Raw genomic sequence first — 14607 nt, 5'->3', positions numbered from 1 at the left:
CAATCACTCCAAAGTGTATTTCCTCCCTTCCTCCACTGCTGGCCTTGGGTCCCTTCTGATCCCATGCACAATTTGAAACCCCACCGTCCAAGACCAAAGGGAATTGGGGGGACCCAGGTGTTCTGTTAGATTCAAAGGCACAGAGATTATATTGGTTATAAAGCAAGTTTATTTCTGCAGAGAGTAGGTGTCTTATGTTTATGCACTGGGAAGGAATTAGGGGAATATATCCAACCCTTTGATCCCCTTGCAGAACAGAGGCCCCAAGTCTTCAGAAGCAGCATGCAGCATTTCAGCGTCCTTACTGGGGACCAAAGATGTTGGGATCGTGAAGGGTCAGACTGGTCACCAACTGTTCAAAGTCACCCAGGCTCCAGGGCGGAAGTGAAAGATTTTCAGGGCCAAGAGATGACCTATTCTCAGGGCTTGGGGTGGGGAACAGATAGAGAGAGAACATCATCTGGGACTTGGGCTTGTAAATTCCCATTTCCTGTTTCCCAGAGAACCTGGTTATCTGTGACCCCAAACCCCTGGCCCACTCCCACTTCCTTGGAGGACCCCACCAGCCAGTCTCCCTACTCTGCCCCTCCAAGCCAATTCTCCTGGGGACCCAGTCATGAGCCATGTACCCTTTCCGTTCTCCTTACGGGGGCTGATTGAAGGTGAGCAGGAGATCAGTCTGGTACTGGGGCAGCCGCAGCAAGGCCTGGTACAGTGTCACATACTTTGCTACCTAAAGTGATCAGAGTCAGGATGCTTACCTGATTCCCTAAAGCCACCCCCTTCATCCCTCCAAGACGTCTCACACTCCCCTGGCCCTCACCTGCTGGTTTTCTTTAGCTACCTGCTGCTTGCCAGAGAGGATATAGGCTTCTTGACAGCAGCCCCTCAGGGCCAGGTTCTCCAAAAGGAGGGGCTGCACAGCCTCCACTTGCACAACCCTAGCCTCCTGCACCCCGCCAACGTCCTCAAAATGGTACCTGGAGTTGGGGGAGCAGGGTCAGCGAGGGGCATTTCTCACTGCCCCTTACAAGCATCTCTTATTCTAAACTTCGCTCATTTCTGGTGATGTGGTGTTACCCTTGGAGTTCCCATTGCCCAGATTAACCGTCCCGCCACAGGCCCCCGCCCACTCCTTCGGCTCTGGTCCTCCCATTGGCCAGCCGCGGGCCCGCCTCCCTCACCGCACCGCCTCTTCGCCCTGCACGTGGGCCTGCAGCTCCAGAAGTTCCACGATCAGGCTCTGGTCTGTCACGCGATGGCAGAAAACTTCTTGATTGTCCGGGACCGGTCGGAGGTCGCTGGAGAGAGGCGAGGCACACCCTGGTTGACCCCGGCTACTTCCCGCAACCCACCTGGTCAGCCTCCTTTGGCGCCCGGGCCTTCTCACCTTACGTCGATGGCCCCCGGAGGGAGAGTGGCGGAGAAGGCGCCCCCGAACAGTGGGTAGTCTCGCGTGGGCTCCATGGGCCTGAGACTAGGGTATGGGCATTAAAGATTTAAAAGAAACCCACATGGGGCCACTTTGCATCACCTCCGTTTCGCAACAGCCCCGGCCCCCTTCAGGTCTTCCTCTGCTCCTGACCCTTTAGGATTTGGCCCCGCCCCGCGATCACGCTGGCCAATTGGCGCCCGCGCCTTGGAGGGCGGTGCCCCAGCGGAGCTCCTCCCGGAAGCCAAGCTCTTAGGAGGGCGCGGGGTGGGACCCTGGGGTCCGCTAGGAGCTGAGACTTCGGTTTAGGGCTTGTGACACTCTCGTGGTTACTGGCCCGCGCCCGCCGGTCTCCTCCTTCTAAAGGGGTCGCACTTTTTAAGAGTGTTGCCTGAGACTCTCCTTAGGGGCCGTTGCTCGTCCAAGGGACCGATGTCTTGTGGGGTCTCCTGAGTTGGTGGGGATAGTTTCAGGGTCTCCCATATCACTCTCCCGGGCCTCTTGACAGGGAATGAGCTGCCAGCCAGATCGCTAATTCCCGGATGCAGGGAATTAGGGGAACAATGGGGCCAGGTGTGCGGGGCCGGGTTAGGATTCAGGTCTCACCTCACGCCTTCCTGAAAGCAAGACCCAAACCGGGGATTATACATCTAATTCCCCTCAAATCTTCACCTTGGGAACTGAGGTGAGGCGAGGGGATGGAAGGGTGGGGAGGGAGGCGTTGCCCACCCCTCACACACACGCCTGGACGAAAGCACAGATAAACTGTTTTTCTTTTATAGATTTTCAGAGTGTTCTTAAAGTTTCAGCTGAAGTGTATCCTCCCAGCTAATTGCTCCATTCATCTTTGATCCCCAGCACCTGGCAGAGTGTTTAGAGCATAACAGGCCCATGATGTACTGTTGAGTGATTGAATGAACCCAACAGGGTGAGTTTTGGAACCCAGGGGACCACCCATACCCTCAGGGGTTCTAGATGTCATCTACTTCCAAGCCAAAAAGTGAGCAAGAGGATTGTCATCCTGAGGCCATACTGTTACTGACCAGGGTTCTTGGCCTCCTTAATTAATAGAAATTGATCAGAGGCCAGACAAGAAATTCAGGCAAGGTTTTATTGGGGCCCCTGCTGCAGCAGGGGGAAGTGAGAGCAAACAACAGTTTCCCTTGCTTGCTGGCTCCCTGAGGCGGTGGTGAGCTTGTTCTTTATGTGGGGGAGGGTAGGGGTGTGTCCAGGGGTCAGGCCGGAGGGGGGGCTTAGGTGGTTTTCCCACCCCATAGGTGGTGTGTGCAGGAGGCATGCGCAGTACCCTGCTTTTGCTCCAGGCTCTTCAAAAGTGGCAGTTGGGTTTTTTTGGTCTCTTTGTATCTTTTAGCAAGGATTTGCCCCGACTGCGCATGCATGCAGTTATTTTTAGTCCCATACAATTTCTTTGTATTTTGTTGCTGGAGGAGAGGTGTGTCCAGGTGCAAGCACTGCAGCAAAGGGTCCCATGTTGCAGCCTGTGTCACTAGAGCTGGCTATTTCTGAATGGGAAAAGAATACGGGACAAAGTATGGCCTCAGAAGGTTTGCGGAAGAGGAACAGTGTGAAAAGAATTTTGTATGTGATCAGGATTTTCTAAGGTTGGATTAAATTTAATTAGGTAAATAGACTTTATGAAGATCAGGCTGATGCAAGACTGGATTTGGTTTCTGTCTCTCATAAGAGAACAAAGTTGTCCTGGAATGCTGCTTTTGATAACAGATCGTGTGAATTCCTGTGCCTTTAAATGATCTATATTTACTTTTGATTTTTTTCCCTACCTTGGCTCAAGGAATCAATATTGTTTCACAGCAACCTATGAGCCTATCCAACCGGGTGTTTTAAAACTTTTTTAAATTTTTGACAGACTTCCCAAATACATCATGGCTATTCTGGCCCACTGTTGTACCCCGGATGAAAAGGAGCGTATACTGAGGAAGTCCAGGGAACACGCAGATGGCCTACTGGCCACCAATCCACACCACAAGATTTATCAGGTGGATGGGGATGCAATCCCAGAACATGACCCACACTGGGACTATGAATACCGTGTAGACCAGGCTAGGATGAGACATTATATTACTCGTTTATCAGAAGGAATGAAAAGGTGTATGGTGAAGCCTGTAAATTATGATAAGATCTGAGCGGTTACACAGGAAAAAGATGAAAACCTGGCAGCCTTCCTGAGCTGGTTGACAGAGGCATTCAGGAAGGACACCAATACAGACCCTGAGTCTGCAGAAGGGAGGACACTGTCGGCCATGCATTTTATCACCCAGGCTACTCCTGATATCTGGAGAAAATTTCAAAAGCTTGAGGCTGGGCCCCAAATCCCATTGTCAACCCTGGTAGAGGAGGCCTTCAAGGTCTATAACAACTGAGACTTAACGGAGGAGGCCAATAAGGATAAGAGGCTAATGAAGAAAACGCAGCTTTTGGCTACTCTTGATTCACCCACCACCTCGAGGGGACCCTGGAGGGACGAGAAGGCGGGACAGACCACCAAGAAACCACCTGGGCCCAAACCAGTGTGCCTTTTGTCTGAAGGAGAGCACTGGAAGGGGGAATGCCCTGAGCGCCCTCCTGTGGGACCCCGAGGGGCAAACCCGACTGGCCCCAGTTCCTTGCGAATCTCTCAGATGAGAGATTCCCGCACACTGACTGACGGCCCTAGCGCCTGCCCAGCTCCAGATCCCACTCCATCCATCCTCATTTCTCCAGTGGAGCCTCGGGTCACCCTCCATGTGGCAGGTAGGAGAACTGAATTTCTGGTAGACACTGGAGCTGCCTGCTCTGTTCTGACTTGGCCAGCCGGCCCCTTCTCCAACCATGACTGTACTGTGACGGGAGTTGATGGACAGCTAAAGGTAAGGCAACTTACGTCTCCCTTTGCCTGTGGAATCGGGTCCGTTATTATTACTCCTTTTTGTACGTGCCAGAATGCCCTGTCCCTCTCCTCAGGAGAGATTTGCTAACTAAGTTAGGAGCTAGTGTATTCTTAGGACAGGCTGAAGTCCAAGGAGGTAAAGAATTCGAACAGAGAGTGCATCTATTAGTAGCCCCAGATGACCCACCTGTTGGGCATCAAAATATTCCCCGAGACATCCCTCAAGAAATTAGAGAACAAGTAGATCCTGCAGTTTGGGATACCTCGGTGCCAGGAAGGGCAAAATGTGTTCCCCAAATAAAAATAAGGTTAAGGCCTGGGGAAAAATACCCCTGGAAGAGAAAATATCCTTTAAAGCCTGAGGCCCTGAGGGGAATCCAACCTAAAACACGAACTCATTAGGCCCTGCCAATCGCCTTGCACCACCCTGATCCTCCCCGTTCAGAAGCCTAACGGGAAGTGTCGGTTTGTGCAAGAGTCGTGAATGTGGGAGTCATCTCTATTCACCCTCTGGTGCCAAACCCATACACCCTCCTCACCCAGGTGTCAGGGAGCGCCCAGTATTTCTCTGTTTTGGACCTCAAAAGATGCATTTTTCTGTATTCCCCTACACCCAGACTCTCAATACCTTTTTGCCTTTGAATGGAGGGACCCTGACCCCCTGGAGGTTACCCAATATACATGGATGGTGCGCCCGCAGAGTTTTCGGGACAGCCCCCATCTTTTTGGAAATGCGTTGCAAGGGAACTGAAGGAACTGAGCCTTGAGAAGGGAACTCTGTTACAGTATGTTGATGAGTTACTGATAAGTAGTGAGACCAAACACGATTCAGGTCAAAATACTGTTAGGGTCCTAAATTTTCTGGCAAAAAGAAGATATAAAGTCTCTCCAACCAAGGCTCAGATCTCACAGCAAGGGGTTCAATATTTAGGATTTGTTTTGACCCCAGGGGCATGAGTCCTGGCCATAGATCGAAAAATAGCAACTAGTGCATTACCGTCTCCAACCACAAAGAGGCAACTCCGAGGCTTTCTCGGGATGGCTGGGTTCTGTCGTATCTGGATTCCAAATTATGGCCTTGTAGCAAAACCTCTGTATGACGCTCTAAAGGGAGGAGAAAGGGAATGCCTTCAATGGAATAAGGACCACCAGCGGGCCTTTGAGACTCCAAAGCCTGAGTTGATCAGAGTACCAGCACGGGGGCTTCCACGTTTGGACAAGCCCTTCACCCTATACGTTCACGAGAGGTCAGGGAGAGCACCAGCAGTCCTGACCAAAAGCTGGGACCAGATCAGAGACCAGTGGCTTTCTTTTCAAAACAACTGGACTCAGTTGGCCTGGGATGGCCTAGCTGCCTGCGGGCAGTAGCAGCTACAGCCTTGTTGGCTAATGAGGCTTCCAAGCTCACCCTGGGACAACACTTAGATGTGTTGACCCCTCATCAGGTACAGTCTGTGCTGGAGGTCAGAGGACATCATTGGTTGACTAGAGGAAGGTTAACAAGATACCTGTCCCTCCTAATGGACACCCCCGACATTACCTTAAAGGTGTGCCAAACCCTGAACCCAGCAACTCTGCTTCCAGCAGTGGAGAGTGGAGACTTACTGCACCAGTGTATAGAGACCAGAGAACAAACTTACTCCAGCAGGCCTGATCTTCTAGATGAGCCTCTTGACAGCCCTAAAGTCAAATGGTTTACTGATGGGAGCAGTTTTCTAGAAATGGGAAACCGAAAGGCAGGGTATGCCACAGTTAGTCTAGATGAAGTCATAGAAGCCAAGGCCCTGCCACCCCCTGCTTTTGCTCCAGGCTCTTCAAAAGTGGCAGTTGGGTTTTTTGGTCTCTTTGTATCTTTTGTCCAGAATTTACCCCAACTGTGCATGCACACGTAGTTATTTTTAGTCCCATACCATTTCTTTGTATTTGGTTGCTGGAGGAGAGGTGTGTCCAGGTGCAAGCATTGCAGCACTGCAGCAAAAGGTCCCAGGTCCCAGCCTGTCTACCCACTGGGTTCCAAGTGCCGATCAGACCTCTGGACCGTAATAATTTTGTGACACTGGGGCCAAGGGGCACATGTTCTTTGGTCCCTCACCTTACCAGGCCTTAAGCAAAAGCCTGGAGATACAAAGGCTATTAGGACAGAGCCCCTGCCTCACCAGGAGTATACAAAGAACAGTAGAGGACACTCTGAGTCTTAAAGGTTGACTCAGAATTCACCAGGGCAACCTAGGGGTATGCTAGCCAAGGGGAACATCGGGAGCAAAGACTTGGAAATGAGAGGGCCGTGTTTTGGGGAATGTAAGTATATCAGTTTGGCAAGGGTGCCCTGGGGAATGGATGGCAGGGAGCTGTGAGGCTGGAGGGTTGGCCACGGTCAGGGTGTGCTGAGGAGCGTGAACTCACTTTTGACAGCCAGCATCAGACTTCTCTCTGAGCCTCATTTCCTGAACTCTAAAACGTTGTTAGAAGTAAAGGAAGTACGGATGTAGTTGAATTGAATCTGTTTTGGGGCAAAGAGAGCGGACTAAGTTTGATCCATAAGCAATTAGAAAGAAGAGGGGTGTGTTATAGACCCCCAAGGGAGAGAAGGAGCCTGGACATGGGGAACCAAGGGAGCCAGGTCTCAGGGGTCAACCCCATGCTGCCTCCCTCACGTAGGGGATGATGTACCTCTCTACCCCTCCCCCCCATTTCTGCTGGCTTGCCATCTGCTCCCACCTGGCCCCCGCTGGCAATACTGGCTCTGGCTGCTTGGTGAGCAGTCAAGCAGTTAGGGAACCCTTGGAAAGGGACCTGCAAGGACATAGAAATTAACAGGGCCCTGGCACCGGGCACAAGGGGTGGGGGCTTATTCATGGGCCAGGAGGAGGTCAGACTAGATTAGGGAGACTGAGGAGAATCCCCCAGCTTCCTCATTTTGGGTCTCTGGCACGTTAGGCGTCATGCTCTGCTGTGAGCCTCTAGTGCATCTCAGGATGCCTTGCCCTCCACAGTTCTGGAGCTCTTGGGGCACAGGTTAGGTGGGCTCTTCCAGATGGTAGGAAGCAGACCTCCAGGAAGTGACAGAGGTGCAGGGCGGGGCCTCCTCTGGGGGAGTGGGGTGAAAGGAAACCCTAACTTGGCAACTTCCTGCTCTTGACTCCACTTCCCTCTCCCTCACCCTTCACCTTCTTCTCTGTGTCTGTCACTTATTCCGGCCTTCCCAACCGCTGACTCCCCCTGCGTGTTCAAGTTCAAACTTCCCAAGAGACAGGATCAAATCGGGTCAGTTAGTCACCATCCAATCTGAAAGTACCTATTTGGCCAGCTCTCCTGCCTGGCCACTAGCCAGACACGGATGAGATCCCTTCCTTGTCCAGCTGGCTGTGGCTAGGCTGACCAGTATCATGGGAGAGATCTCAGAAGGCTGAGATGGCCCGAAGCTACTTTTCTCAAGAGGGTGTGAGGGTGTGTCCAGCTCTCAACTCACTGGTTTTAAGTAGGCCTGCAACTGATTGATTCTGTACCCCTGGGACATTCCCTCTTCCAATGCCCTGCATGCAGTTGATGCAGTTATTTATTTATTTATTTTTTATATTTATTTTTGGCTGTGTTGGGTCTTCGTTTCTGTGCGAGGGCTTTCTCTAGTTGCGGCGAGCGGAGGCCACTCTTCATCGCGGTGCGCGGGCCTTTCACTGTTGCGGCCTCTCTTGTTGAGGAGCACAGACTCCAGACGCACAGGCTCAGTAGTTGTGGCTCACGGGCCTAGTTGCTCCGCGGCATGTGGGATCCTCCCAGACCAGGGCTCAAACCCGTGTCCCCTGCATTGGCAGGCAGATTCTCAACCACTGCGCCACCAGGGAAGCCCCTGATGCAGTTTTTTTGCTTTGGGGACAGTTGTCTCAGAGCCCCCACCCCATCACCTTTGAGGGCACCAAGAGGTGGAAGTGATGGACTCGGACCAGAGAGGTAGCTCAGTGCACAAAGTCAAGCATCCCTTTGGGAAGAGTAAGGACAATATATATTTCTACCAAGCAGGGTTTTTAACTTTTTTGCTTCCATGCACCCCCTTGGCAGTATGGTGAAGCCCATGGACCACCCCGCTACTCAGAATAATGTTCTTAAATTCGTAAGATAAAATATATAGGGGACTTCCCTGGCGGTCCAGTAGTTAAGACTCCGCGCTTCCACGGCAGGGGGTGTGGGTTCAATCCCTGGTCTGGGAATTAAGATCCCACATGCTGTGTGGCCAAAAATAAATAATTAAATTAAATTAAATGGATAAGCAACAATATGTACAGGGAAATATAACCATTATAAAAAAATAAAATATATAGGAATACAAAGAAAATTAAACTATTTAAATACAGTTATCAAAATTAAAAAAATTGTAAATGGAGTGTAAACTTTAAAAACTGTGTGTGTGTGTAAATTGGTGTATATATATATGTATATATACACATATATATATATATATATATACACACACACACATATAGTGGACTAAACGTAGATGTCTTCAGTATACTTTGTATGTTTTTAATATTTGAAGAGAATTTTTTGAATCTGTGCATTTTATTTTTTCAATCTTATTTTACAAATTCCTGTTCTATAAATAATAGGGTATTTCAGATAGAGAAACTTAAGGCACCTTGCCATTTGGTGATGAAATGAAGGGCAGACGATTTAGAAAAGTCCATGTACCCAAACCCACAACAAACCAAAATTATAAACTCATGTCTAATGTGTCCAGTGGTCAGAGACTTTATACTGCTGCCAGAATTGCCAAATAATTTTAATAAAAGTGGATTTGAACATAAAATAATTGGTATATATATATACATATATTGGTGTGTATATATATATGTATGTGTGTGTTGTGTGTGTATATATATATGTCTGTGTGTATATATATATACACACACACACAATTGGTAATTGTGTGTGTGTGTATATATATATATACCAGAATTATGTTATAGTACATCCAGTTGGTGTCAGACCAGTTGGGGGTGAAATAGAAGAGGTCATTGTAATATCGCAAGTTTGGGGTGATGAGGGTCTGCACTAAGCTGGTAGAGGTGGGAGAGGAGGAGATGAAGCCAGATAAGCAGAAAGCAAGGGCGGTAATAATATGGATGATCCACAAGGTATGGAGCAGAAAGAGCAGGTTCAAAGATGGAGACTTTGCCAAGAAGAGCGGAGACACCAATGACAGGAATAGGGCTTCTGATGCAGGGTTTGATTGTGGATAGGGCAAAGAGGAGAGAGGGCTCCTCTTCTTGCCCCCAAGTCACAATTTGGGCACTTTACCCTCTGTCCCCCACTCGCCAACAGTGGAATTCTGCGATGCATCGCTTTCCACTATGGGATTATCATTGGCCAGCAAAGCAGGGATGACCGCACCATATGTCAGTGCTCTGTACCATTTCTTCATAAGGCCCCTGTGTCGGGAGCTAGTGAGCTACACACATCCCCACCACCCTCAGAATGAGTTACGTATTCTTCCGACTCAGTTCTGGCAACTCCCAGTGTTGACTCCTTAACCTGCCCTCCTGCATCTCACACCTGTTTCTCAGCCTTTATTCCAGAAGTGGGAGGAGGAGGCAACTTGGACGTGGTCAGATGAGAGAGGTGGTGTGTGGTGGTGGACGTTCCCCTGGTGACCTGCTTAGCGTCTGAGGGAGGTGGGGGTGAGGGGCTTGGGGGTTGGTCCCATCACTGCGTTTCATCATCTGATGGGTCCTCATGGAGAGGGGGATGCCCATCACATCCTCAAGGGTAAGGAGAGGTTTCCTCGGGCTGTGACCCAGGCCAGGATCCTTGTGTCCTTAACCCAGTGAGGATGCCCCCTGTTCCTTCCCTTGGAACCTCCTATAAGGTGCCGTTGGGAGTCCACGGGGCCGCAGCCTCCGAAGTGCCACATAATTTAGCTCTTTTCACCTGCTTTGTTTAGCCAAGCCATTTCCTTGTAACCTTCTGCAGGTGAGGTGTTTGGGAGTGGGGAGGGCTGTCTGTACTACGCTGGGAAAGGATCTAGGGGAGAGAAGGGTTTGCCTCGCTGTGAAGGTGGGGTCAGCAGAGCTAGGACTCAGTGGTGAGGAGAACACACTGACTCTCTAGTTCCTTCTGTTGCCCTGGATACCTTCCCAGGGGCATCCCAGGATGCTCCAGTGACTTGGGCAGTGGGAAGCCACTCAGCTGGTTAGACTGTAAGGTTAGTGGTGCCATTCCTTCTCAGCCTCCTCTTTTGCTGCCCACCCCTTCAATGTTGGGTTACCAGGCTCTACTCACTCCTCCCAGATCACCTTCCCCACGCATAGATCAGTGCCTCCCAAACCTTCATCTCCATCCCAGATCTCTTCTGACTACCTGGGGGACACCTCCATTTTTGTGTCCCACTGACACTTCAAACTCAACACGTCCTAAGCAGAGCACGTCATCTTCCTCCCATGCATGTGCCATCTCCCGTGTTCCTATCACAGTTAATGAAATTATCACCTACCCAGTGGTCCCAGCAAAAAGTCTGGGCTTCATCTTCAGCTCCTCTCTCTCCTTCCTTCACATCCAGTGCCGGGTGATTCTACCTCCTGACGTCTCTTTTCTTTTAATAAATTTATTTATTTATTTATTTTTGGCTGCGTTGGGTCTTCGTTGCTGCACGCGGGCTTTCTCTAGTTGCGGCGAGCGGGGGCTACTCTTCGTCGCGGTGCACGGGCTTCTCATTGCTGTGGCTTCTCTTGTTGCGGAGCACAGGCTCTAGGCGCATGGGCTTAAGTAGTTGTGGCGCACGGGCTCAGTTCCTCCGCGGCATGTGGGATCTTCCCAGACCACAGTTCAAACCCGTGTCCCCTGCATTGGCAGGCAGATTCTGAACCACTGCGCCACCAGGGAAGTCCCTCCTGACGTCTCTTGAATCCTTTCATCCCTCTCCATCTCCACTGCCGCCACCCTAGTCCTGGCCAGCACTCTTTCTGTCTGGAGCGTGCAAAGCCCTCTTATGGGACTCTCCACATCCTCTCCTGTCTTCCTCCTCTGCAGCTGGAGTGATCATGTCTCTCCCTAATATAAACCCATTCGGGTGGTTTCCCATTGCTCTTAGGAGAAAATCCAGATTCCTTGACATGCTCTGTTAGGCCTTTAACTGCCTGTTCTGTTTCCCATTGTACTTAATGTTCCAGACAGACTCATCTTTGTTCAGTTCCTTAACTCGCCTTATTGCTCAACTCTTGAGGCTTTGCAACTATCTTCGGCTTTCCCTCCCTCCCCTCTCCTGTGACCAGCTGCTACGCATCCCTCAGGTGTCAGCTAATCCCGGGAATCCTTCCCTGATCCTGAGACTCTGGGCTGCATCCCCTGCTGTGAGCTCCCACCTGTACCCCGAGCTTCCTCTCAAAGATGTTTCATTGAAATTGTCTGCTTCATGGCCCTCTTCCTCTGTGTGTGCACCCGCCCAGGGAGGAGGCCCTCGACAGTTTTCTTACCTGAGTGATAGGTGGGGCGGGGCTCCCTGTTTCACACCCTTTGTCCCATTCTCTAGCCACGGGCTTCTCCTCCAGCCTGAGCAGACAGATGAAGCTGCACAAAGCCAGCCGTCCTGGGGGAAAACGGCCCACAGTCGCCGGCACTCCTAGTAGACTGCTCACATAGGAAGGTCTTTCCTGAAGCCCAAGACAGGTCTCTAACCCAGGCCCCACCACAGCAGCGCCCGAGGCTCCACCATCTGGCTGTTTGCTGCCCCCAAATGTCTAATGACAGGCTGAGGATTTCTTTGATTTCTGCCCCAGGGTCTTGAATGCAGCAGGTGCTGGGGAAATAAATACAGCTTGTGGGACCCCGGGGCCTCTGAAGGCTCAGCTGCTTTGGGGGACACCCTCCTCCCACAGGCTCACAAATGTCTGGCGTCCACCTCCTTTTTTCCTTTCTACCCCCGTTGTCCACACCTGGGTTTGGGCGGGGTGTCCCAGGTGCTATTTGGAGGGATGCCCAGGGGTGCGCTGGCCTGTTGGAGAGGCTGGGAGCCTCTGGAGAAAGTGGTCTTCTCCAGGGGTCCCATCCGGACCCCTGCACACACGCCCCCCTTTCTGTGCCCGGCCCTCCTGGAGCCCTCCTTCCAGCACATATCAGGCTGAAAGGGATGAACGCATGCTCAGTTCAGGGCCGTGTCTTTTTCTGTGAAATTGAAGGCCCTGTTGGCTGCCAGGCAGGTGTTAAGACAGAGACAAGACTTACTGGTTCTCCCTGTCTCTCCACACCCCGCCCCCGCCCCGCCCCAACACATGCATACACTGTCCTTCATTTGACATGAGGACAAGAGCTTGTAACTTTGAATGACTGGAGGAATGAAGTAAAAAAGGGAAATGCTTGAGGACTTGCAAAGCAAAGCCACCCATAAGCCCAATTCACTAAGTTCACTCTTCTATTAAGGAAAAAAAATGTGTATCAACCTTTACTAATTTTAACATTCACATTTATTCACTTGTTCAACATATATTTATTGAGCACCTTGCTAGGTGGTAGGATGCAGTGGAGGGCAGAAATGGAGCTCCTGCTCTCATGGAGTTCACACTCTACTGTGGAGACGGCTCGTTGAGCAAAGAAACACATCGTTCAATGTAAGATTGCAATGGTAAACAAAACAAAACAAAACGACAACAACGAAAGATTGCAATGCTGAAAAAGAAATTACAACAGTGACTTGGGCTAGAAAAGGAGGTGTGTGATGCTACCGTAGGAGCCTCCAGTGTCTAACAAAGAATTTGGTCAGAGAGCTGTTGACTGATGAGACCCAAAAAAAAGACAAGACTTAGGTTTGGACATTATCGTTAATGGTCTTGTTTCAGACCTCGGGTGTAGTGAGCTGAGGTCACCATACCCCTTCTGTTCATGGTACATTATTATCATTGCTCCACTTGGGTGCCCTCTCTTATTACCTTTGGTCTCTGTTTCTCATTCCGATTCCCCATTTCCCCCATAGGTGGGTAATGCCGAATTTCTAATGGGACAATCTGCCCTGTTGTCTGGCTTTCTCTGGGAAAGCTGATGGGTTGGGATTTTGTCAAATGGGAATGATGAAAAGATACTGGGTCAAGTTGAAGAGCACTGGAAAAGCTGTTACTGGAAGTTGGATAAGGAGGGAAAAAGAGAAGAAATGGATTGGGGGAAAGATGTGATTGAGCTGGAGGTCCTGATGACTTTGAGATCCGAGTACTGAAGAGGAAGATGCATGATGGAAGGAAGGGAGGTTATGGTCAGAGGTAGGGTGCTTGAGTGAGTGTGGAAATGAAGCACATCTGGGTGATGACAAAATTCCATGGCCGAGGTAGAATGGAGGAAGTCATTGGAAAAAAGTTCAGGTTGCACCCCTTCCTTTAAGAACACGTAGAAGTTGTATATATCATTTTCTCTCCTACCAATCAGAATTTAGTCACAGGGAATTCCCTGGTGGTCCAGTGGTTAAGACTCCATGCTTCTACTGAGGGGTCACAGGTTCAATCCCTGGTCAGGGAACTAAGATCTCACATGCCACGTGGCATGGCCAAAAACAAAACAAACAAAACAGAATTTAGTCACAGCTGTAAGGGACACTGGGAGATGTCATCTTTATTTTGAGCAGCCACAACCCCTGTTAAAATACTGGAAGGTCCTATTTCTAGAAAGGGGAATCAGATATCGGGGAACAACTGGCATCCCCTTCCACAGGGAGTGATGGGGAAGTCAACAGAACACAAAGTAGGGGGTGAAGGTGATAGAGAATGGCATGAACCTAAAATGGGCAAGATTTTCTTCGAAGGGGGTGGAGAATAATCTGGGAGTGGTACAGAGAGGAACTCCCTGGCCGGAGGAAGGTGAGATGAGGTTTGAGAATAAACGCCACCACCTGGAGGGGCTGTGGAGTGGCTTTCAGAGCAGTTGGTTTCCTGGCAAGGCAAAGAGAGGCAGAAAAGAGCTAGCCGGTAGTTTGCTAGACGGCCTTTGGGAGAGGTGGGGAGATAGAAGCTGGGTCGGGACCAGCAAGGACAGGGTTGTGAGGCTTCTGGATAAAAACAAGCTCAGCTGACTTGGTTTTGGTAGTGTCCAAGGGTGGGTCTTGCTTGGCCAGGGTAATCTAAACCAGAAACTGCTCCAACTCCAAAATGCATGAATTTACCTATCACAGCCAATCAGCAGGTTACCTCACATACCGTCCTTCTACTTTTGCGTCAAGCGCTTATAAACTTGACATCCAAGACTTGGTATCAGCCCTCAAAATTGTGCGTTTGAGATTACCTATATTTTATACACACAC

At 50.2% G+C, this 14607-nt stretch overlaps 1 protein-coding gene across 3 annotated transcripts; it reads right to left on the bottom strand.

Moving 5' to 3' along the window:
* Positions 1–146: 146 nt before the first annotated feature.
* Positions 147–1594, bottom strand: RANGRF (RAN guanine nucleotide release factor). Of its 3 annotated transcripts, none has more exons than XM_059906722.1 (5): positions 1391–1594; positions 1185–1301; positions 824–980; positions 648–733; positions 147–425 (listed from the first exon to the last, which is right to left on the bottom strand). In XM_059906722.1, exons 1-5 carry the CDS (start codon positions 1465–1467, stop codon positions 302–304), a joined length of 561 nt encoding a protein of 186 aa, XP_059762705.1. In that variant the 5' UTR covers positions 1468–1594; the 3' UTR covers positions 147–301. The 3 variants fall into 3 exon arrangements, with proteins under 3 accessions (XP_059762705.1, XP_059762706.1, XP_059762707.1); XM_059906723.1 differs by having other exon boundaries at positions 845–980; XM_059906724.1 differs by having other exon boundaries at positions 335–425; positions 630–733.
* Positions 1595–14607: the final 13013 nt, after the last annotated feature.

The sequence above is a fragment of the Balaenoptera ricei genome, chromosome 20 (assembly GCF_028023285.1).
Source record: "Balaenoptera ricei isolate mBalRic1 chromosome 20, mBalRic1.hap2, whole genome shotgun sequence".
In the NCBI taxonomy this organism is placed as follows: Eukaryota; Metazoa; Chordata; class Mammalia; order Artiodactyla; family Balaenopteridae; genus Balaenoptera; species Balaenoptera ricei.
The sequence above is the reverse complement of the archived record's forward strand: the minus strand, read 5'-3'. Positions and strand labels throughout refer to the sequence as shown.